The sequence below is a fragment of the Numenius arquata genome, chromosome 5, assembly GCF_964106895.1.
Source record: "Numenius arquata chromosome 5, bNumArq3.hap1.1, whole genome shotgun sequence".
Taxonomy (NCBI): domain Eukaryota; kingdom Metazoa; phylum Chordata; class Aves; order Charadriiformes; family Scolopacidae; genus Numenius; species Numenius arquata.
In genome coordinates, this window is record NC_133580.1 from 12,916,400 (window position 1) to 12,941,711 (window position 25,312).

General features: G+C 39.7%; 1 protein-coding gene across 1 annotated transcript in view; it reads left to right on the forward strand.

The window, feature by feature from the left end:
• Positions 1-21,794, forward strand: part of COL4A5 (collagen type IV alpha 5 chain) — a 61,363-nt gene extending 39,569 nt beyond the window's left edge. Inside the window, exons 33-53 of the mRNA XM_074147524.1 lie at positions 96-245; positions 1,514-1,612; positions 2,623-2,712; positions 3,447-3,586; positions 4,405-4,531; positions 5,805-5,885; positions 6,825-6,923; positions 7,498-7,548; positions 8,365-8,550; positions 11,339-11,347; positions 13,774-13,782; positions 14,849-14,982; positions 15,383-15,455; positions 15,627-15,698; positions 16,091-16,219; positions 16,490-16,588; positions 17,905-18,117; positions 18,460-18,637; positions 19,226-19,340; positions 19,663-19,835; positions 21,405-21,794. Of these exons, the coding sequence (XP_074003625.1) occupies positions 96-245; positions 1,514-1,612; positions 2,623-2,712; positions 3,447-3,586; positions 4,405-4,531; positions 5,805-5,885; positions 6,825-6,923; positions 7,498-7,548; positions 8,365-8,550; positions 11,339-11,347; positions 13,774-13,782; positions 14,849-14,982; positions 15,383-15,455; positions 15,627-15,698; positions 16,091-16,219; positions 16,490-16,588; positions 17,905-18,117; positions 18,460-18,637; positions 19,226-19,340; positions 19,663-19,835; positions 21,405-21,486 (2,309 nt within the window). The 3' untranslated portion in view covers positions 21,487-21,794. The remainder of the gene's footprint in view (positions 1-95; positions 246-1,513; positions 1,613-2,622; positions 2,713-3,446; positions 3,587-4,404; positions 4,532-5,804; positions 5,886-6,824; positions 6,924-7,497; positions 7,549-8,364; positions 8,551-11,338; positions 11,348-13,773; positions 13,783-14,848; positions 14,983-15,382; positions 15,456-15,626; positions 15,699-16,090; positions 16,220-16,489; positions 16,589-17,904; positions 18,118-18,459; positions 18,638-19,225; positions 19,341-19,662; positions 19,836-21,404) is intronic.
• The last annotated feature ends 3,518 nt before the right edge of the window (positions 21,795-25,312 follow it).

Sequence of the window (25,312 nt, forward strand, 5' to 3'; positions counted from 1 at the left end):
ATCATGGACTCCCTGTGTAAGAAAAAGCATTACAAATATATTAGCCTGCCTTAAGGATTATATTTTTTCCCTTTTATCGTCTGTACCTACTGTAGGTAACAATGGATTACCTGGTCCGCCAGGACCTCCTGGACTGGTAGGACAGAAAGGCATCAAAGGTGAAGCAGGCCTGCCAGGTCCACCTGGAAAAGTTGATCCGAAACAGCTAGGAGCCAAAGGAGAAAAAGGCGAGCCAGGTGTTCCAGGTACAGAACTTTGCTTGTGGGTCTGGGGAGGTTGTTTGTCCTCTATAGATAACAGTGACCTGTAACTGGACCCATTACAGGTCCTTCTTAGAGAAAAAAATAAACTCAGAATACAGAAGTGGCTTAAGGTTCTCTTATTTTAGGCTTTTTTTTAAGCGGTTCTGTGACCAAGTTACTCTGTATGGTTAGTTTGTGATGTCCTTGCTCATTAACTGTTACTATTATTTGCATGTGGTGATATTATAATAGCACTAAGGTGCTTTCAGCAGGATTACGATCCAGTCTTCTAGGTGTTATTGCTAAGCATGATGAGAGATAGTTGTCACGGCTGCTGTGCTGGCTGCATTCCTGCTGTCTCGAAGGCCCTTGGGCCTTTTCCTTTTAGGATGGTCATCTGCTCATGCATCACCTCCAGATTCTCCCTTTGGGTATCTCTGTAAGCTTACCTGCCCCTGAGCTAAATGTCCTCTCTGTGTGTGTTTCTACTTGGGAAGCTGGCAGCCTGGGAGGTTTTCTCAGTTCACTCAAGTCTGTTTTCTCTCTCACTTGCTGGCTCCCCTCAAGGTTCTGATGTCTCCTTTGAACTCTAATTTAATCTTGAGAAGAGTAAAAATATCCTACCCTAGAGAGAACCAGAATGCCTTTCTCTAATATTGGCCCAGCCTTTATTGTGCTAATTTATCTATTGTATTAATTTCTGTGAAGCCTAGGTAGGACCCTAAGACACTTATTACTTTTTTTTTTTTTTTCTCCCCTCTGTTAAGTAAGAGCTGTAGAGGGCAGATTTAACTATGCCTGCAGGGCAGCACAAAGTTATTGTATGGGTAATAACTACATAGAATTTGTAAAAATCTGCTAAAATACATGCATTACTTATCATAATACATCAGTCCTAAAGTGCTTCTGGTGTAGCAATGTAATTAAACATGTATATAAATAATCTGGATGAATATAGAGAGGTTAGCATGGAGTCTACTTATCCGAAAAGGCAGTCCCTTCTGAATGAAGTATGTTGGCATTAGTCATAAAGTTACTTTTTCCTCTATTTACTTATATTGTTCCTGTTCTGTAGTAATTTTAAACCTTACAGAAGCAATATATTGTGTTCTGTGATAATTCTCCTCACTAAGCTAGGGGGAATTATATTTACTGAAGAAAAATCCCCATTTGGATTTTTATTCATCTGTATTTGATCTCTTAAGGTGAAAGAAAACATACAGTAGTAGCAATAGTAGTAATAATAATCAAATGTATCTTTTTCCCTTGAGGTATTCCTGGTTTATCAGGACAGAAAGGTTATCAAGGTCTCCCAGGTGACCCAGGCCCACCAGGACTTAGTGGCCCACCAGGTGTGCCAGGATTGCCAGGCAAGTAAACAAGGCTTCAGAGGGACAGTTCTGATGTGTAAAAATTTTCATTGCGTTTTCATCATGTGGGATTGGGGTGTTAATCCAGGTATATCTACGCAAAGCCTAGGGATTTACACTTAAAGCTGTAGCAGAGTTTTGGGACATTTAAAATCATTATCCAAACAGCATGTTTTGAGCTCTTTCCATCCAACGGACCCAAAAGCAGTTTGAAGCTGACCCTGTTGAAGATTAGGATAGCTTTTAGGACGACTGGAAAAGCGCTTGCTGCTTCAGCAAGCAACATGACTGCAGATCTGCCAGCGGGGCTTGTCTGCTTCACATGTTTATTTCTTATATTGTTAATCATTATACTCATACTTTAGAAATGGCCAAAGGAGTGCATTGCAAAGGCTGCCTGGATTTCAGATCTTTGCTTTAAAGAATTACAAGGATCGAGAAAATGAATTCTGTTTTTCACTGCTTCTTCCTGCAGTACAGCTATAACAATTTATCTGAAATCTAGAATCTTTGCTCACTATGTCTAATGTAGGTCTTGCTCTAAATATCTTGTTAAGCTTGGGGAATTTTTTTAATCATCCAGGACTCAAACTAGTTTGAGCATTGTAGGTCGCGTTTAATTCCGTAATAGAAGCTACTGAATACCTATTGCAGATGAGAAAGAGATAATGTGCTCATTCTGCAGAACAACTCATGAGAGACCAAGTCACACCAGCACTAAATTGTTTCAGGTGGTTACTAAGTCCTGGACTGAGATTTGACCCATTTCATTACACTAATCTTCAAAACAAAGAAGTTGGCCTGATCAAATCTTGTCTCAGAACAAACTGAAGATGTTTAATATTTCACTACAAATGGGTGTGAAAAAGCATGTAGGAGCAGTGTGAGGCCTAAAACAACTCCAAATCCATTGCCTTTGTAATTAGGTGACAAGCATATTCATGAGAACATATGAATATCAGAAACTTTTAATTATTGGCATTAATTAACTAAAAGCACAATTTTCCTAGGCATCAAGGGAGACACAGGGCTTCCTGGACAGCCAGGACCAACAGGACCCCCAGGGGTAAAAGGTGCCATGGGAGAGATGGGCCTTCCAGGTTAGTTTCTGTGCTTGTATTTTACTTCATTTTGTCCAGTGTTTTCCTTTTATGTAGTACAAAGGTGGATCTGCTTGTGTGCTGTATCTAATGATATATTTAAATGATGGTGCAGATGAGGAATACATAGAGCCCTACATACATATTTGTTGCAATAGTGTATAAGAAATTGGAAATACCCATTAAAACAGAAAATGCAAAGAGAAAATATATTGTAAATATGTATTATTTTAAAGTGCTTATGGATATAGAAGCAGAATTATCTACATTTTGTAGATTTTTTTGCACATTTTTTACATATTGTAGCTTTCATACTGTTCTGGTTTATCAGATTCCACTCTGTGAAAGTTCAGAAAAAAGATTCTGTAAACCCACCTGTCAGAAGGCAGACATCGGACACAAGCAAAAGGGGAAGGAGAAAGTTAATTCCATTACTTAGAAAGAGTGCTGAAACAAAAATTCCAGTTTCTGAGATTATAATATTAAATTATGCCTAGATACTACAATGAGATATTTTGATTTGTGTATATTAAGAATGTCATGCAAAAAGCCATGAGAGATTTTTAGATAATTGTTTTAGTTTGTTTTTAAAAACAAAACCCCTTCAGTATTCAAAGCCAGCCAGTCAATTTGTTAGTCCTTTCTAGTTCAGTTGCTGTAATTTGAGTGATTTCTTTAAACCACTGAGAAGTTTTATTTATATTTATAAAACTTGTGTTTTATCTTTTCGACAGGTCCCCCAGGGATTAAAGGCAGCCAAGGAATAGCAGGACGTCCAGGGCAGCCTGGGCCTGCAGGATTTCCTGGACCGAAAGGGGAGAAAGGTGACCCGGGTCTTTCAAGCATCGGTATTCCTGGTCTCCCTGGACCAAAGGTACATTTACAAAATTCTTCAATAGGAAATTCCATGAGGAAATTGGATTTTGTAATGTGTTTTTTTTTAACTATAGTTTAATATATATTATGTATAATTCTAAATATGTATAGAAATATATTAATAACAAGCAGGGTTGACTGTCATTTGTTCTCTTCAGGTGGGAGCAAAGATTTCTAATTTTAAAGGTGAAAATATTTATCTATAATTTAATATCATTGTTCCCATGCCTAATTATGTAGTTAGTTCTAAAAAAATTAGGACGATATGCATTTACGAATAAATTACAAAGGAGCTGACATATCATGATTACTGCTGCTTAAAATTTTAAGGTCTACATAAAACATTTGCACTAATATTTAACTATATCATCCTATCCATCACCCACAAAGAAGTGACAAGACCTACAGAATATCTAGCAGCCTTCACTGATGCCTTACAATTGATGTTGTGCGGCAATTAATTCAGCAAAAAAATCACATTATTAACGGTCCACAGATTTATTTTTTTCTTCAGCATTATCATGGGATAAAAATCTGTCTCTTCCAAAAGGAAAGCAAACACTTTTTTCTTTAATGTAGGCCATTCTGAGGAAAAGCGATGATACTCTACAAAATTTTAGGGGAAAACTTTTAAAATCTTTACAATTACTATTTCCAATTAATTTTCTGTGTGAAATGGTTAACATTAACTGGATATAAGGATAAGTGTACACAATATAATGGTGACGTTTTTGTGATGATAAGACTCGGAGCGTACAAGAAGGACTTGTCCATCTTACAAAGCCGGGGTACTTATTTCTGCTTAACGTTTTCTAGGGTGATCCTGGTTTGCCTGGATACCCAGGTAGTCCTGGCAGTAAAGGTGTAGCTGGAAATCCTGGCTTGCCTGGATTTCCAGGCAGTCCAGGTGCAAAAGGAGAACCAGGCCTTCCTGGATTCCCAGGTAATTCCGAGCAGGATTTTTTTATTTTCCCTCTTGCTTATATTGGTACCTACACCTAAACATAGTGGGTAATTGGTGAAGGGCTGCAGCTTCTCTCAAAGTTTCTAGCAATCTGCTGCTTCTAAGCTTTGTGCTGTTGGAATTGTCACTGCAAGAGTAAGTGTGTGAACGCATCATTAAGAGAGCCTTCTGAAATTATTCATCTGCTCTGGGGAGATGCAGAGTTACGTTAGCTAATGCTCTCCTCTCCCTGCAGCAGTCACTCTCGCCTCCTCTGACCCACAAAATGCCTATGTTTGGAAATGCCTATGTTTGGCTCCATATTTCTCCTTCTGAATCAATAAAAAAGTGTCATCAGGAAAACTGGGCTTTTTAAATAGCATTTATGGTCTAAAAATATGTTCTAAAGAGAAATCTCTTTCTGAAACAATGGAAACAGGTTTTGCACTCTTCTTTAAAAAATACTAATAGAGATTGTTTATGGGTATATGTCAGTTCTTTCATTCTCAATTTAAAAAAACAAGGTGTTTACTCATACTGCATTTGCAGCAATAAAGGCTGTTCTACAAGTGTGCTCGAGCTGCTTTAAAGTAGGAAGTTAGGGAATTTATAACAGCGTAGTCATGGCAGCAGGAAGCTTAGAAGATAACGAAACCTGGCCATGAACCTGACAGTTGTTGACCTCTGCTTCATGTCATGCCTGAAAGACTGAACAGTCAGAACAGTGTATTGAGACACTGCCTTCATCAGGCTCAGATGCTGTTCAGAACATACTGCAATGTATTGATTGTTTTTCCTACCTCCCACTCAGTTCATGCTGTAGGGGGTGAGAATCCTGTGTAAATTCTAACTAAGACCATTTTTATTAAGATGCTTTTTCAGGAAAGGAAAAGAGGATTGGGAAGGACTATCCAGCCACAGTTCATAATGCTTTCAATTTGTTGTCAAGCAGAAACACCTGTCTCTAAAATGGTGATTTCCTAGCAGGCTGCCAGACTCACTGTGTCCTTGGCCATGGGCACTCAGCAATTAAGAAGACACAGTCTTGAAAGTAGCAGTAAGGACAGTTGTGCTAGTATGTTTTATTTCTGTACGTTCTTTGCTTTATAATTCATCTCCTTGATCAGCTGTAAATCTGAAAAATGAGCATAAATACAGTATTTTGATACAATTAGCTCATTTGTTACTCAGGGCATCTCAGATTATGGCATTTCAAGATCTGCTGAAAAGCCAGTTTTGTGCTTAATTTGATTTAAATGCCCGTACTTTACAGGAACGCCAGGAATTGCAGGACCAAAAGGTATCGAGGGGCCTCCAGGTAATCCTGGCCTGCCTGGACCACCGGGGCCAGTAGGTGAGCATCAACATTGCAGCAAAGGTCAGCTGCTTCTGTGAAAAACATAACATATGAAGCCTCTTCCTTTTTTCTCATCTTTTTAACATCATGAAAATGTATCTATCTGTATGGATGCTCAAACACCGTTGCACACGCTTAGTTCACTGAAATTAAACAGATAAGAAAAAAGGTTTTAACTTTCTCTTGATGACTTGTGTCTGCTGTCATAGTCATATCGTTAGCTATAGAAACAAGAAGTTAATGGTTACAGTATTTACCAGCTTTTTTTAGGCTAAGTATTCCACTTACGAAGGCTCTGGGGAGACCTCATAGCAGCCTACCAATATCCGAAGGGGGCCTACAGGAGAGCCGGAGAGGGACTCTTTGTCAGGAAGTGTAGTGACAGGACAAGGGGTAATGGTTTTAAATTGGAAGAGGGGAGATTTAGATTAGATAGCAGGAAGAAATTCTTTACTGTGAGGGTAGTGAGACACTGGAACAGGTTTCCCAGGGAGGTTGTGGATGCCCTGGAAGTGTTTAAGGCCAGGCTGGATGGGGCTTTGAGCAACCTGCTCTAGTGGAGGTGTCCCTACCCATGGCAGGGGGCTTGGAACTCGATGATCTTTAAGGTCCCTTCCAACTCTAACCATTCTATGATTCTATGATTCCACTGGTCTAAACCTGTTTTTCTAAGAGCAAAATTCTAATTTATCCTAAAGGGGAAGCATTACGTTATTTTTAGCAAACACTAACTGTTTAAAAGGTCACAGGCCTAAAAGCCTTTTCTAAATTGTCAGGGGGGAGAGAGAGGGAGAGAGAGAAAAGTTTTAATTTTAAGATTACAACCTTGTGAATTTGTTATTACCCTGCCACACCTTCAGATTCAGGTGGTGGGGAGGTTGGTTTTTTTATTCCATGTTAGATATTACCGTGCTAATGTGTTCTATCCCCTTTTAGGTGATATTGGCCGTCCTGGCCCTCCTGGTCCTTCAGGGGAGAAGGGACAGCCTGGTCGAGACGGTATCCCTGGACCAGCTGGTCAGAAGGGTGAACCAGGTTAGGTATCCTTCTTGTTTGTTTTCTCCACTCCACTCTGCATTCTGATGTCCTGCTTTCTCTATTCTATTTTTCCTGTAACTGCCCATACACCTTCAAAGCTGCTCCTGTGGTTCCCAGCTGCTGAGTGGTTCACAAAGGTTGCTGTCAAGCTGCCAATGAAGCACAGGACAAGAATTCGATCAGCTCTTAGATTTCTTTTGTTACCTGACTTCAAGACCAGCCCCTGTTCCTGTATTCCATGGTAGCTGTATTGCTTCAACTCAGTTACAGAATGGATAAACAGTGTAATGACTGCCTTAAAGATAGAATCTCAACCAAAAATGCAAATGTTTTAACTCCCAAAATCTGAAAGAGCATCTTGTGAATGGATGGAAATATTTATGAAAGTTACAGGTGCATTTTGTGGCAAAACCTCTAGCTTTGGTGTAGACTGTTGAGTGAATGAGAATCACAGTAGTCTCAAGGAATCAGAGATTTAGATGAACTGCAGTTTCATCATTCTCAGCCTTATATTCCTATTCCTGGAGAAGTGAAAGCTAAAAGGTTATTAAGTGAATCTGTTTCTTTTCAGGTCTACCAGGTTTTGGGCGCCCAGGACCTCCAGGACTCCCAGGATTGTCAGGTATAGTTTCTCTGTTGTTCTTTGTTAAAAAGGTTGAATGTAAAATATATCTTTACGCTAGAAAAAGAAGGTCATGTTTTATGTTCTGCAACAAACGAATGCCATAGCAACAACTAAAATAACATATTTTTTTTTCTCAGCAGACCATTTCAATTAACCACGGTACTAAAGACACTCATTACTGACTACTGAATTTTGTAAATTAGCAATTATGCAGACAGAATAAATCCACACAGGATAATAGTCTACTGCATTGTCTGGAACTTTGCTGATTTGTCTCAGTAAATAAAACATTCATACAACTGATGATAAATGAAGCTGCTTTGAAAATATAGCTGCTTGCTATATTTTCAAAAGCAACTTCACAACCTCAGTTATATTACTTTCCAGTAGCATTAAAGCTCCTAAATACTTCAAGCTTATTTGAAAATTTTGCATGTATGTCTTAACTTTCAGCAGTGTCTCAAAAAAATGATGAAGTCTTAATACTGACAGATTTCTTCACAGAAAGCATTGCTTGTAGGCTTATGAACTCAGAGGATGTTTATGAATTACAGCATCGTTGAGTAGTAAAGTGTGATTTAGACCTTTCAACATGTCAGAAGCTATAGCACTTTCTCCCGCAAGAATTACTAGCTGCAACTCTCTTCTGCATGTTAGAACAATTCTATACTGTTTTGCTGTGCAAATGAAGTGAGTTGTGGCCAGACTCGCACCTCCTGCTGGAGAGAGAAATGGCTCTGCAAATTGAGATTTGGACTTTTTTGCATATCAAATTGTAACAATATTCATAAACACGGCTGTTTGGTTTTACAGGGCAAAAAGGCGAACTGGGGTTACCTGGCCCACCAGGGCCCCCTGGGCTTCCAGGTCTGAAGGGAGAACCAGGTTTCCAGGGATTCCCTGGTCTACAGGGTTCACCAGGTCCACCAGGATTACCAGGGCCACCTCTGGAAGGTCCTAAAGGTAGCCCTGGCCCACCAGGTGTTCCAGGAAGGCCAGGTAAAAGCGTGATCTGTACCTATCAATATCTGCCAGTAATTTCGTATTTTGCTGATAGGTTATCAGCCTTTAAACGTTTTCAGTTTATTTGGATGGATAAGTTCAAGCCTCATGGCATAGGTCTTAATCTTTGTGGGCAACCAGAGGATTTTGTTGCCAAAAGGAACAGTATCTAAAAATAAAACAATCTCAGTTTCTATAAATTTCTGATACCTAGCAGCAAAAATCTAATGCATTAATAAACGGGAGATTCTCCGCATGCTGTCACAGTAATCATCTAGCGAGCACGATACCGACTTTTCAACGCCTGATACCTTTGCAGTATTGTCACGTGATCAGCAAATGTCATCGCGCACAAAAAACCAAACATAACAAACCCCATCACTTTAAGAGTCATGAAAATGAAATTCACACTAGCATCACAGCATGATCAAATTGGATAGCTGCCTCTTCATCTGCGTGCCATGTAACATAAGTCATTCCTCCATTGCGTCATGTGGCTCCCACGGACTCAGTGCACCATCATGCCTTGTTCATCTTTCCATTCCATGTTCGCATTTTGTTCCTGCACCAACTAACTCTGGGAATGAAAAAAACCACTATACCGAGTTAACATTGCTGAGCAACTCCCTGGCATGTATTAGAATTTGATTTATGTTTTGTGTTGTAGGATGTTTATTTGCGTTTAGATACTGCTCTTGAAAAATATAGCTTTAATGAACATCTCATAGCTCTGACTCAAGCTTATTGCTGTATCTTGAGTCCAAGTATAGATAGAGTCTCCTTAAATGAGACTACTGTCAAACCAAGCTATTGGCTGATTACAGGTTTTTTTCTTTGCATATTAATGGAGAAGTAATATTTTTATTTATTGCCCGTAAACTCTGACCTCAGATTTCTCTGTTATTCAACAACTTGTTTGGGGAAAGTTAGTTTTGAGTTAGTACATTTGTAAAATAGCTGCTACACATATATTTTTCATTTTTGGGTGTCAAGGGAGAGTTTAGTTTTGCAGTACACACTTGGAAAGATTTCAAGATTTGCTTTTTCCTAATGCTGCTTCTGACACAGGAGGAGACAATCCCACTGAAAAAAAAACGTTTTTAGAATGGAAATTTATCAAAATATTTTCACTAAAACTGGAGTTGAGTAATATTTGACAATTCTCAATGGCACTATGAGCTTTTCTCTCATGAAGAGTAGGCAATGAACTCATGTGTCCTAACTGTGCATTTAAAAAATAAGTCATTATAAACAAAATTTGGTTTTAATTTATAACACCCTAAAACTGAGGTGTGCTCTTTGCTAGTATAATGAGGTTTTCCTTTAGTCCTAGTAAAAATAGTTGAATTGTCTTGTATCCTAAACCTGCTTTTTGTGTGACTGGTGTGGAACAACCCAGTGGGTTAATAGTTCACAGCCAGTCGCAATTTCTTCCTGGTTTTCTGTTTGGTTAGTGGAAGCAGTAGTGCACGCCTTCCCCCTTTCTCCTGGAGGAACTTACTCACTGCTGTGCCCCAGGAGCTCTAACCCGTCAGTGGAGCATCCCTGCAGCCAGTTGGTAGTCCTAATTTGCTTTCTGTGTGGCCTTGTCCTCTTCTGCCTATTCGCTCGCTGGCAGGTAGGAGTGTGGGACAAGTAATCCCAGCCCTGCTCACTGTGGTTAGAGTGCAGCTGGGATGCTGAACTTGGGCTTTGTAATTTAAGTGTGCCCAAATAAAGGCCCAAGATATCCTAGATGTAAAGATGTCCCAAGGATAATTTTTCTGTATGTAGAGTGATACAGCAATTAAAATTTTGGCACAGGAAGCTGATTGGTCCACAAGAGTATAGGCTTTCATTTTTAAAAGACTCTTATACAGAGGATATCTCCAAACTCTAAAAAACAAGTAAACCAGCTAACCAGCAATAAAACCACCAAGTAAGATTCTATGTTCCGCTGTAGCACTGGTGTTTTTAATGAAGCTTCTCATCCTGTTCACACTTCTCTGTATAAATCAGGTGGTTACTGACTCCAATCAGGTGGGGGGGCAGAGGAACGGTGGGACTCATTTTGTGCAGTTTTGTGAGCATTGGCAGGGGTGAAACAACCAGTGAGGTTCTGCTCAGCCATGTTCTCGTTCTCACTCTTTCTTTCTCTTTCTCTTATTTCCATTTTTGTTGCATGCAATGTATAAAGTGAAACATTTGTTTTGCTCAGTTATGCGTGAACTAATGTGGATAAACCAAACTATTATTGCAGTTCTCGTACAATCAGCACTCCAGCCTTTTGTTTCAAATGATAACACAGTCTATTGTTGGAATGCTGATTTTGTAACATTTCAACATAAGGCAGTTAGTCATAAAAGCAGCTGTGTGGCTGTCAAATTACCCCCCTTATAGGGACATAAATAAAACCAGAAGCTGTATGTGTATACTGTTTGTTGTTGATTTCTGGGCATATTCTAAGATTAGTAAAAGTGATGAAGTCAAACAGCTTTCTGACTCCAGTTGAGTTGCCCCTAAAAAATGCATTTATAGATGGTTCTGGGACAGATTTATTAATTGATTATAAAATTAAGCCAATTTCTAGGGCAACACAACATTGCTGTTACTCCACATGTCTATTTTCATTGCTATGACTAATAATAGTTTGGTGGTTTGCATACTATATGTAAAGGAATATTGAGCTAAATCTAAAAAGAAAGGTTTAGTTGAATATGTTAGCTTGTTGATATTTCTAACAATTTTGATGTTTTTCCCCTTGTTCTAATGATGACCTTGGTGAACTCTGATCCCCTACTCCCAGGTCCCTCAGGTTAGCCCCTTAACTCCAAAATAATAACTTTGCATGAAAATGAATGTATATACTATTGTAGTGTCTAAACGTAGATATGCCGAGTCATTTTTCAGACATAACTTTTAATTTGTGGTAGAAAAGAAAAGCTCAGAGTTGGCTTTTGAAGTCTTCCTCCATGTTGTTGTTGGACTGACGTTGGAAGGGCATAGTGTTCCTCTCCCCGTGGTGGAAGATCATGTGGGTCCAGATTTGCAAGGCTTTTATAAAGTGTCCCCAAGCATGAAACTTGTTTTAGCGTGTTTCATAGAATCGTAGAATGGTTTGGGTTGGAAGGGACCTTAAAGATCATCTAGTTCCAAACCCCTGCCATGGGCAGGGACACCTCCCACTGGACCAGGTTGCTCAAAGCCCCATCCAGCCTGGCCTTGAACACCTCCAGCGATATTTATTCTCAGAGCAGCTGAAAACAATATATACTGGTTTTCATCTTCTTTAAAAAAGCACATTGGCTGTCCTCCCATGTCTTTGCTGTATTTGCAGCTTGGGCAAGTGACAGTATTCATTTTTGTAACACCTGCTACTGTTGATTTGGGACACTCTCAAGGGACTTAAATTAGATGCTGCTTTTATTCCAACAGTGTCAGCAGGAAAATTTGTACAGAGCAGCAGTGGTGCTTTACATTCCCAGCTTAGAGCACTGTAACTTCCCAGTGCAGAGAAATCCTTATTTCCATTGTTTTGCCTCACCAGCACATTTAGAGGAAATGAGGAAAGCTCTTCCTTTAACATGTATTTAATGAAAATGAAGCATAGAGCCCTCCCTAATGCCAGGGCAGTGGAACAGGATTGGTAAGAACAGGGTCATTTTCACAACTTTATCGTAATTTTAGCATATCAGCGTGTAGCACAAGGCAGCTCTTGGGAAGATTTTTAACATCTGTGTCTAGATTGCAAATGACTTGGTATATCTATGTAATAATAATGATGTCTTTAGGTTTTGCTATGACGACTTTCAGGAAGCAAAGAACTGTCATCACAATTCAATAAAGGAATACACTTTAGGTTTTAGTGTCCTGTCCTAAGCCCAGTGAGGTAGCAAATGTGGTAGCCCCTCATGTTTCAATCCTAGCTTTATGCAGTAATATAAAAAAATGAATGTGACTTTACCTTTTAATTAAACTGTGGTCACGCAAGCAGTAACTGCACTGTCAAAAGGGCTACACTGTCAAAGAGGGTGTGCTGAGAGAACTCAGAATTGCTTCACGCTTTCTTCCACCCTGTGACTCTCCCTGTGACTCTGCCCAGCCAGAATTCAATAATCAACAAGTATAGGACAGATTTATAAATCATAGCAAAACTTACCTAACAGTGAAATATAGTTTATAAATACTTAACAGTAACAATGAAATGTCCATGTTATTATTTTTAACAACTCTATTACAGATAGTATCTAAAATAATTTACCAATACGTAAGAAATAGTACATTGAGGTAAACCTGACGTATTTAACGTAGTTTTTAGCTGCAAATTGCATGGTGGTATGTTGATATACTTAAATCATTTCACTGACAGGAAAGATGCAAGTGGCATGGGAGCTAAAATATGTATTAATTCAGGAGCATGGTAGGGACAACCAGCTTACCTTTTGAAAGAGAACATCTAAATTACTTTTCTAAGGATGTTATCACATGCCATTCTCCGTAATAACCTTAGACAGGCAAATTAGCATCTCGGGGTATTTTTATCAAGAAAAAAATAATGCCAATAGTAAAGACAACAAATTCTAAATTTGTAAGTTCTGCTGTATTTTTGCTTATAGCATTTGCAGCCCTTCTGATCCATGTCAATCCTGCTTACCGTTTTGAAGAAGGTATAAGCCTACTTTTCAGTCCTAGAATTGTATTCACAGATAGTTGAGGCTCATACCTGATTAGTGGTGATAAGTCCTTCTGTTAATCACACTTCTCCCTGCCCAAAGCAGAATTTTGCTCAAGTGTAAGTTGTCATTCACAATTTACCTGCAGATTTGCCAAGCTCCAGGCCCCGTGATGTTGAATATTGTCAGTGAAATGGTTAGATAGTTCAGACCCCATTGTGTGTAGGACTAACCAGTCACAGGCCTCAGCTGTAACATTAAAGCAGTAACACATTCTTTAGTAAAGCTTTAAGTTTGCTGTTAAGTGAACTGTCAAATTAATCTTAGTAGAGCCTAGTCACCAGAATAACTTGTATCGGAAAATACATATCATTGTGTATTCATGTATGGTTTTATGCATGCATGTGGATTATATTGTAAATACAAAATATGCTGGTGAAATGGGTTGTTGTGTAGTGTATATGCTGTCATCTGTGCTATTTCTAACTAGTAATCTTGTTTTGTACTGTGTGATGTCTGACCCTTCTAACATCGATCATTGGGCTTTGGTGAACTCTGATCCTTCCAGGTCCTCCAGGTTAGACTCTTAACTCGGTCAATTTATTTTACTGCGTTGCACTTGATGTAAGAGAAACGGATGTTTTCCTGTAATTCTGTGACTGTCTTGTTAAGGACTATGGTTACCCTGCAGTATGTGTTTGATTAGCATGTCTCAGATGGTAACCTGTTATTATTTTGCATATGTACAATACTAGACCAGTATAAAAGAGCAAAATGATCACAAAAAATCCTTGCATGATGGGATGTTTTGTGTAGCTGAAACTGCTACAGAGTATGTGTGAAATCTGGTACAAAATTGCTGTTGATTTCAAAAGAAAAAATTTGGAAGGAATGCTATACTCGGATTTGCATGCAGAAATACAGCTTATCAAATTTATCCACTCAATATAGACTATGAGGATGTCAAAGCAGATGTTAAATTATTTGAGGTTGCAGAAGAACTGAAAATCCAGCACACTGATAAATGTTATTGGATTTGTTGTACGACAGGAGAGAATGTTATAGCACTGTCCTGCAAAGAGATCCTTTTGTTAATCCAATTATGAGATCTAACTTATAAAATGCTATTAGCTGCTGCTGCACTTGCATACAGTTTGTTTTGCCACAAGTTAATATCAGTAACCTTCAATTTAGATGGTGGGGGTCTCGTCTTTCAGTTCTCCAAATACCTAAGTTTCATTTAAATCTACTGCTTTGCTTTGGATTAATATGGCTGTAGCAAAGGGAAAATATTTAAAGACCAGCCACAGAGGGGATATTTGTACCATCTAATTTTGGGTTTCTTGGCTCCTATAAAGGCTCCGGTCTCGTCACTGGTAAGCTTCTAACGCAGGTGAGTTCCACTGCCTTCTGGAAAGACCTTCTTCTCTCCATCAGCTAGATAAGGAGCCTTGCTTCCTGATTTGGGTAGTGCAAATAATCCCTCTATTTGTTTTTCCTTTAGTTTATCCTGAATTCAGCATTGAAATAGAGCTGGGAAGTCAAGCCAAAATTTTTTTTTTTTTTTTTTACACTGAAGGCACAAACTTGGGGAGAATGGTTGACATGTACTAATATATGCATATTTGTTCTGCAATGTTAAGGTCCACCAGGCCCAGAAGGTCCTCGAGGGCCACCAGGCAGTGGAGCACTTAAAGGGGAAAAAGGGAACCCGGGTCAACCTGGCCCACCTGGCCTGACTGGTCAAAAGGGAGATCAAGGACCCCCTGGACGCCAGGTACTACAAGAAATTGAGTTTTCCCCCTAGTTTATTTTTAAATGCAATAAAAATTCAATATATTTGGGTGGAGTTTGCAGTTTATCATAGTAAAACAGGAGCCAAAACATGGTAGCTAACACCCTATCTTGTAGCAAGTAAGAGGGTCTTTTCCTTAATTATACCGCAGTATCTGGGCAGGATGTCCCCATTGCATTCCCGTGGGAGCTGGAGCTGTCAGTGCACACTTCATGTTACAGCATTCCCTGACAGCACCCAGTGCAGTGAGCAGAACGTGTGGCCTCCACCCTTCAAAGCACTAGTTCACAGACCCAAAGTGTGGGTATTTGTCTCCCAGACGCCTTTTCTGTCTGTCCTTCTGAAACTGTCTGAGAGAATAACGTGGAGCTCTTCTGTCCAGGGGGATCCTGGTCGTCCGGGTCTGAATGGAATGAAGGGCGATCCCGGGGTTCCAGGCGTTCCAGGATTCCCAGGTATTTAACTGGGTATTCCCAGGTATTTAATTAGTGTTTCAAGTGAAAACCTCCAGACACAGTTAACAGCCCCTCGGGGAGAAGAGAGGCCTGATTTTGGCCATTCCTGCAGCAGATTTTGTAAGACAGCGCATTCTTTCACTGTGTAACTGTGTGCATTTGATGTTTCAGGTATGAAGGGTCCCACCGGACCTGCAGGACCCGCTGGCCTCACAGGCAGTCCAGGACTGCCAGGCCCACCAGGTAGGACTCCTGGATAGCGTTAGTGTGGCTTTTGCTCCCTGTCAGTAGAATTTGTTACATGGGTGTTGGACTGAGTCGGTCCCAGGCAGCAATGAAAGTAGTTAAGTGAGCAACAGCTGAAACGCAATTCCAGGCTATACTTTTTAGCCCCACAAGTAATCCTACCATATTTTATACTCTTTATCCAGTTTACGTGGATTAACCCCTACAAGAGCTGTCCTTTTCAGGGCAAAGGGGGTTTCTCCAAAAGCACTTTTATGCCTTATATATACACTTATTCTTTGCATTGATAGAGATCTTGGCTTCTGACTTTGCAATAAAAAAGTAACAGAAACTGTTTCTAATGCTCTCTTCCACCTTGTCTTATCTAATACTAAGCTGCTCTCTCTCAGGTCCACCAGGTATACCAGGTACCATTGGACGAAGCATTGTTGTCAAAGGTGACCCTGGTCCCCCGGGTCCTCCAGGACAGCCTGGGTCGAAAGGGCCACCTGGATTGCCAGGGCCACAGGGATTGCCAGGTATGATCCTAGAGATCCTGCAGAGAAAATGACTAAGAAGTACAGCTGACTGCAGGCTGCGAGTCACTTGGCATAGGCTGCAGAGACAAGTTACTGAATTCAGCAAGAGGCGGTAGATAAATGTAGGGGTCTACCATAGAAATCTGGTTTAATGGTCTGTTCTTGTCTAATGTATCATGAAGAAACAATAGATAAGTCCCAGACAATTTAAAGATTTCTGTAGTGAGATTTCAAGAGCTTTTATTTCACTTACGTATTTGTCTGTTCTAGGTCCAATTGGTCTTCCTGGTGACCCAGGGCGAGATGGACTACCTGGTTTTGATGGCCCAGCAGGACGTAAAGGAGAGAGAGGTCTTCCAGGCCAACCAGGTATGGTGTTTATCCTAGGAGAACCTAGTGGAAGAAGAAATGCTCCCTTTTGTGAGTGCACGTTAATATTGGGAAGAGAAATCTATGCGCCTCGTGGGAATAATAATAAAATAATAAATTTAGGGTTTTCTTAATGCAAAAATATTACAAGCAGCTGAACATCATTTGGTTTGGAATATTCTTGGAACCAACACATTGCTGGTAATTGCTGAATAATATTGTGGAGTGCTTTATGTCAAGCTTAATGGTATCCCCTTTGCAGCACAGATGATGCCCAGGAGATAATGAAGATAGTAAGAAACAGAAGAGAGAGATTAGTTAAAATAAATTTAGTTTTGCATGGAAATCATGAATGGGGAAAAACAGACTTCATAAAAAGGCAGAGGTCATGCTACCATGGAGCTATTGCTTATGATTACTGAACTATGATTTGAGAAAAGAAATCAGACTAGGCACTAGGACAATTTTCTAAAGAAGATGATGCATATTAAGTATCTATATATCGCAACTTGTGAGAAAAAGTATCAGAATTTAAACAGTTAAAACAGGACAGTAATCCATAATGGCTTTTTTTGCTTTTTCTCTGAGTAGCTCTACAAAATTTGTTAGCATTATTTTAGTGAAAAAATGTAAATAGTAATGACTGTGGAACAAGATAGTCCAAATATTTCAGTTGTATTTCCTGATATTTTTGCTGTTCAAGAACAAATGCATTTTCTGGTACCTTTCTCAGTCATGTGACTGATTCTTGCTGTCATTCAAGGTTGTTCTAGCCTATTTCCACTTTTTGTGACCTTCTCCAAAACTGACTGCAGCTTTTCTATTCATTTTGATGGGCTTTGGCTCAGGTGTTATTAGAGCATGCCCCAGAGTGAGACTTGCTTCTGTTTCTTGTTCTGTCATTTATTTTGTGATCTCGAGCAAGATGTTTCAATGTTATTTTACTATGCTGCATACACAGATTAATACATTTTGGAACTGGGAAGCTGATTTGGACTCATTCCAGCGGCTGTTATGTCCACTGCAGTTCTTATCTTAGTGCCTCGCAGCTCTGAACATATTTTAACTTCACAACACCCCTACAACACAGGGAAGTTGCGCTGTTATTTTACAACTAGCTATGACAGCCTCAGTGACTTAACCACGCTTACATGAAAAAATAATTTGAGGAAGATTGTTTTAGCAGATACCAGGTCCCTCAACTCACAAGCACCTTAATCATAAAACCATGCTACCTTTTGGAGCTACGTTAGTCCTAAAAGAGCAAGAAATGGTGTTAATAAATACTGTGTGTTGTGTATCCCTCATGTGAACAGGTTCACGAGGAATACAGGGACCTCCTGGTCCTGATGGCTTACAAGGCCCACCCGGTCCTCCTGGAACAGCTTCTGTTGCTCATGGATTCCTTATAACTCGGCACAGCCAGACCAGGGATACACCACTATGTCCACCGGGAACGTCAAGAATATATGATGGATTCTCTCTTCTTTATGTGCAAGGAAATGAGAGAGCACATGGCCAGGATTTGGGTGAGATATTCTGTATGCTCTGTCTTTAAGGGGAAAGAGGTTGTAGTGGCTTCTTCAAATGTTCTGGTTCTCTGAAGATAGGACAGTCTTAGAGATTCCTTAGATGAGGATGGGGATTGCATACTAAACTCTATTGCCTCCAGAGGTTGCATATTATAATTCAGGATGAAAGAATTTAAACCAAAACTGAGAAGTTAAGTTTTTCCCCCACGTGACAACTTGATAGCACTGTGCGCTCACAGGTGCAGAGGAAAAATACACAATTACTGTTCTCAAAAAACTGCTATAAAAAGCAATGAAGTGAAAACTTTGCTGTTATGTTTTACGTGTCTTACTCTGTAGGTACTGCTGGGAGCTGTCTGAGACGTTTCAGCACCATGCCCTTCATGTTCTGCAACATCAACAATGTTTGTAATTTTGCATCACGGAATGACTATTCATACTGGCTGTCAACTCCAGAGCCAATGCCGATGAGCATGGAGCCACTGACTGGGCAAAGCATCCAGCCCTTCATTAGCCGGTGAGACAAAGCGGGCTAGCAGGTCTCCTTTTTAGTATCTGGATAAATAGCACATCTTATCCATGTATTTCCAACGTGCAGGTTGGATGTTAGGAGATGAATCTGTCATGTTTTGCTCTGGGAAATACTAGGAAAATAGCTTGTTTCAAAGTATTCATTGTCTTAAAAGATCTGTCTATGCGCAGCAGTGATAATCAGTGGCCAAAAGGCTGTAAGCGCTCTCCTTGACTGAGGAGGCGATGTAGGCAGCAGTGCAAGATTGCCATGGACAGGAAGGAGAACATGAGAGCCATTAGCTCTAGCATTAAGGCATTCTCTTGGGGACCTTGGGCTTCTAGTTTTTGTTTCAGGAACTGCTTCAGTATTTTACGCAATGGTTGTTAGTGGAAATACACGCAGATTTTGCACTCCAGAATGCTGCCTTATTGCAGCTACAAAGTACGTGAGAAGTAGAAGTCTAGATTAATAGGACAGCCTCTCACAGGCTAGTTTTCCTTCCTTCCTTTCTCTGTGTAAGAATGCTTAATAAAACATACTCCTATTATATTTTATTATCATGTGTTTCTCTGATACTTCCCCTGTGCCCAGATGTGTTGTGTGTGAAGCTCCTGCTATGGTGATAGCTGTCCACAGTCAGACCATTCAGATTCCTTCATGTCCTCCAGGCTGGGACTCCCTTTGGATTGGTTACTCTTTCATGATGGTAAGAACTGTCTCCTACTCCAGAGGTGGCTGGTACCCACTTGTGTCCTCAACTAGCTGCTTTAGGACTTGGTTAAAAACCACAATGATTGTCATTTGAAAGCCTTTACCTTCAATTACTAACCAAGGTAGCCAAGATTAGCAGTGATGTTCCTGTACCGAGAGCCCAGCGTAACTGACATTTATGGAGGTGTCTGACACCGCATTATCTCAACCAAGAATGAATAGTGGCTCTCTTAGTAGCTGAATGCTGTGCTATTTAATTTTTAGCACCTACTGTAAGACTCTCGTTTGTGTGTTTCTTTCCCCGACCCCTACACCAGCACACCAGTGCTGGAGCAGAGGGCTCTGGACAGGCCTTGGCATCGCCTGGATCCTGTTTAGAAGAATTCCGCTCAGCTCCGTTTATTGAATGCCACGGTCGCGGCACTTGTAATTACTATGCCAATTCATATAGTTTCTGGCTGGCAACTGTAGAGGTGTCAGAAATGTTCAGGTAAGAAAACCTGTTTCTTGTTTATTGCTTTATTCCAGATTGAAAGCTTTGGAAACCGAATTTATTCTGAAGATCAAAAAAGATTTGTTTACAGGGATAAAGGGAAATAATTTAGTTTGTTTTTCCCCTCACAACCAGTTTTTCAAGTGTTTCCTTTATAAGTCTTTAATATTATGTAAAAACTTGCTAGGGCACATTCTGTTTTGCAGGGAGTCAGATTCTTTTTATGTCAATTCTTATTTACATTTAGTAATACCTCCTCTGAAAGTAGTCCTACTGTGGATACCGTATTTGGAGCCTAAAAAGATCTATTTTGTTGGGTTTTTTTCTTGCCAGGCCTTTCAACAGTCAAATATTTGAAAAAGTAATTCACAGATATACACAAGGGACAGGCATGAAGGGCAAGATCAACTGTACTTAAACTTTTTAAGGCAGATGTTCATGTAATTTGTTTTTAGAAGTCTTGTGTGAAGGAGGTTTCATACCCTCTGTGGCAAGCGTTTTTTCCAGTACTTTGCAGAAGAACTAGGATGCTGTTCTGGCAGCAAGGAACCCAATGGACATTCTGTCCTCAGCTTCGCTGCAGTCAGTATTTCAGCTGGAGTCTCTCAGCTCCTCAAACCTTCTCCCTTTTAACTTATCAAAACCATTTTTAAAAAAAAACAAAAAACAAAACAAAACAAAAAAAAAACACAAAAAACCCACCTCCTTTCATAGAATAAATTGCTGCTGCCCTTTTTGTGTACTGATAAAAAACTCGTAAATATTCCCAATGCCACCAAACTGAAAAACGTCGCTTTGTGGTGCAGGGCTGGCAGCATGCACTGTGATGCACATTAAGTAGTAGTGGCCCCTAAGTTGGTCGTGTGTTACACCTACAACTGCGATACTTGATGTGCATTAAACAGTCATCACAGTTAAGTTTTCAGGGTAGTTGATCAGTGGTGATTCGCTAGTGGAAAGTGTCTGCTAACAGCTACCATGCACCTTTGACTTTTTTTTGTCTCCCATAAACACAACTTCCTTTTTTATTCTATTTTTTAAAAGAAACGTTTAAGAATTGAACTTGCTGTGTGTACACACGTATTACACATATATGTTATATTAATCTCCTGCCTCCCCACCCTTTCAGAATATAAATCAATCATTTGGTAAAGCTATCGCTTACGTACATCTCTCACCGCAGCAGTATTTTTCATGGGTTGTTAAAGTAGTCTTCTACTGAGAAACCCAAAGGCTACAAACAAAGACCCCAGAAATACTGTCTCAACTGTACAAAATTCATCTTCCACTGGGTTTGGTGTTTGTGCTCCATCATGTGCTAGACTGAGATAGTTGATTAGCGCACCCTGTGCATACTGAGACACTGGGCAAAACTCAGCATCTGGCTCCTGATGTTGAAGACGTACAGAAAGACCACTCTTGAAGAAAACTCTCAAATACAGGTCTAATTCCACACTTAGGTACTTAAGTGTTATCTTAAACTGTGAGTTAAGTAGAAGTTTAAAGGAACAGTTCTGTAAACAAAGAAAAAGCTAACTTAACCTTACCTTTGTGTCTGTCAACCAGTAAACCTCAGTCAGAGACACTGAAAGCTGGAGACTTGAGGACGCGTATTAGTCGTTGTCAAGTTTGCATGAAGAAGACGTAACGTCTTGGAGAATGTTTTATAAAACAGTTGAAAATTCCTAAGATGCACTGTCTTCCAGCTGCAACAATGGTGCTACTGTGCAGAAAGAAAAGAAAAAAACAAATCCAAACTGTTTTAACCACGCAAATTCAAGCGTACCTCACTCACGTGCCAAACTAAGGGTTCTTTGGTACATATTTAACAACAGGACTAAGATGAAAGAATTGATCTCTTGGAACCAGAAAAGAACACTTGAGGTTCACAAAGGATCAGAAGATGAAATTTTTCCTTTCTCTCCCTGTACCAAAATGGCACCTTTTTGATCAACCAAGAGAATAAAGAAAAACACGACGCACTGAGTATGTTTAAAATAACAAGACTGCAGTTTTGAAAAACATTTTTCATGGTGCTACTAACCCTACTGTATCCCAGGTTTTTAATATGAAATTTTAAGCTTATTTCTCTTTGTAAGTACTGAAATGTGTATATTGTGTAAACACCTTTTTAGTTGAAACTTTCAGTCATTTAGAAACAAACCAGACTGATATAAAAATGCTTATGTCTAAAATGAAAACAAACAGCAGTATTTTATTATGAAACTTGTAGTACAGAGAGAATTTACCCCTCTTATGCCAACTTATTCATTTAATATTTCATTTCCTTCCTCAGTTGCCAACCTGATATATATGGAGAATGCACAATTATTTTGAAGTCATTTTGATCAGGGCTTTAAATGTTGTACACCAAGCTAGCAGTGGTTTTATCTGTGCTTAGAAATCCCCATCCACTTGAAGAGGTTTGGGGTGGTTTTGTATCTTGTGAAATATGTGAAATTATTAGCCATATTCTATATCATTCTTTTTTGAATAAGTCACATTCTAGTAATCAGTTTGGTTTAACCAAACCTGTTCCTTGGGAATATCCAGTTACCAAAGCATTTAAGATTTTGCTTACATGAAACCTCTACTCTGAAGTGGTGTCATACATTTATCCAAAATAGTGTTCACACTAGGAAACCTTCTGAATAAAGCAAAGCATAAGCTGGTGGAAACTGATCTTTTCCTATTTACAAATTAATCTTTTAATCTTATGTGAATTTATACACTTCCACAATGTATTTACAGTATACAGCAACTCTTGTGTATGTATAGTTCACATAAGGCTTTGAAATATGGTGCATGCAGTCTTTCTGATGTCATTGTGTAAGAATCCTCCTGTGTACGTCTTGGAGTGTCACTACTTGTGCAATAGCTGAAAAATGATCACTTTGTATGCATGACTGTTCAGCTTCTATGGTCAGTGCTGTTTCATTTACCCTTACGTATAAACAGAGCTCTCTGACAAAGCAAGACTATTTTTCAAGTGATGATACTTTAATATTTTCGTTGTATATTGCCACCTTAACTATCAATACAACTTAACTTGTGAATTAACATACTGCTTTATACAGGTGAAGTGTATTTGTTTATTGACTACTGTTAAGTAATTTATCTGCTAATGGCTATTCATTCTTACCTTTCAGTTATTGTAAACACGGAGCATCAGAAATCTCCTTGTTTTATGCACATTTGACAAAAGACATAGGACTGTGACTGACCAGGTGGCAGTGACTTATGCAATGAGATTGGTGCTGATTTCAAAAGCTTTCAACTAAGTATGAAACTGAAGTTCTTTAGTTTAAAATGCAAAATATTAATAGCTTTGTCTTTTTTCAATTAGCTGCAGTTATATATGTTGGTAGAGAGTGGGCAATTCAGCAACGTGCATCCTTCAACTCATTTTATTTTGGTTTGCTGATGCATATAGAAATAAACTGAACCTGCTGCTACCTCCAAGTCAAGAACTTGTTACCAAAGCTGAAATAAAATAAAATAGTCTCTTACTTAGACAAGCCCTTATCTTACTGCTGGCTCCTCGGAAGCCTAAAATGAACATAGCAGCCTCTCCCTAGCCCCAAAAAAGCAGAAGAATGGAGGCTCAGATTAAGGAGCATCCAGAGGGAAGAGATCTCCCAGCCTTGCCTACCAACAGTGCCTGTCCTGCGCTCACCAACAAGAAGCGTTTGTGTCTGGGGGCCTGGGAAAGGGCAGAACACGGTGGTTCTGGCAGTGCATAAACAGCACGTCTTTCTAAGATTTGGGATTCTCTCACAGCATGTAAAACAAAGCCCACTGAATTGAAAAGACAGGAGATACCATTCCAGTCTAAGGTAGATAGCACCCAGAACAGCTGGTCTTGTGGCAGCTTTAGGTCCCAAACCTGTGAGATGATCACAGAAAATGAAAATATGTGAAGTAGCTACACTTCTGACAGATACTTTCTCTGTTCTGTTCCTGCAGCTCTTACCCTGACCTGGAGAACAGTCCTGAACCTTAATCAGCTTCAGGCTGAGATTTCCAAATGGGCTAATTTTTATTAAGAGAAAAGTGGCCTAGAGAGGAAGGAGCATCTTTTAACTGAGACCTGCAGCAGAGATTCTAGAGATGTTGGTTTAATTCCCACCACACATTCTATGCCTTAGAGCAGGTAAATCACTTGACCTGTGTTGGATCAGAGTTACTGAGCTATAAAAGAAAGCACGGTTGTTATTTTCTACTTCTTCTTGACTGCTTAGACTGTAAGCTCTTTGGGGCAGAGACATTGAGGGGGCTCAAATGTTGGTTGGGGCCTCTAGGTGCTATCCATCAGTATATAAATATTAAACTACAGGTAAAAGCTTGTGTTTGCAGACTTATTATTAAAAATTTCAAAACTATTTTAAACATTAGAGCCTTCAAATAGTCTTCAACATAGCCTAAACATGATCCAGCTCAGAACACCACTTGTTTCACCTACAGTTAAGGCTCTTTTTCCTAAAGTCTGAGTTGTTTTTAACTAAAGCTTTTATTCTCTTAACTACTGATGTAAAGTTAGTCTGGTTTAGTTAACATCTTGAACAGGAGCCTGGAAGACAATCGCATTTTAAGTTGCATGGGGACAAGTTGCACACTTCAGCCACTCGAGGGCACCATATAGCTTTGAAAGAAAGCTCGGACAGAAACACCACTGAGCTCCTGGAAGTGCCCGCACGCAGCAGTGACTGTAAAAGCTTACAAGAAGGGGGAGTGCGTTACCTTTCTCCGCTCTTGGCCCAGTTCCTGTTCTTGCAGCAGGTGGTGTACTGTCAATGGCAGATGGGCTGATGCGTGAAAAAATGCAGCTTTCTAAAGGAATACTAGTTTGCAAATCCTAAAACCAGCAACTTCATGCATAACTTGGGTTTGTACTGTTCTAGTATTAAGGAACAAAGTTCTGCTTAAGACAGGCTTTTCTGTGTCTTCCTTCACTCAAGAAAGTTGTATTATAATCCCCCACTAAAAGGAAAAAGCTTCCTTCAACCTCAAGTTCATCTGTAAGGTGGGATTTAAACTTTTGAAAAATTCTGCAAAGTACAACCTATAAACCAAAGCGGGCACACGGAGCAGCACAGCACCATTTCTGTACAATGAACGAGATTACTCCAGGCAAACCTGGTGCTTTAGCTGTTAAGCAGGCAGCATTTCGTCCCCTAGCGTAAAGTTCAGTCCTCCCTACAGCGAGTATTTCTTACATCAAAGGGTGAAGTACCTATTTTTAAAATTAGTTTTTAGAGTTTGAAGGAATGATACATTGATTTAGCAAGCAACAAAGCCTCGAGTTCTAAAATTTGATCTTCTGCAATTATTTCCTATATACTTTGATATCTAGCTTAAGTACATTGCTGTCAGTACGCTGCTGCCGGAAACGCACAGAAGTGCCATCCGAGGGCCACTACTGAGGGACAGTCACTTTGCCAGATTTAGGGCTATACTGCTGTGAGCAGCATTAC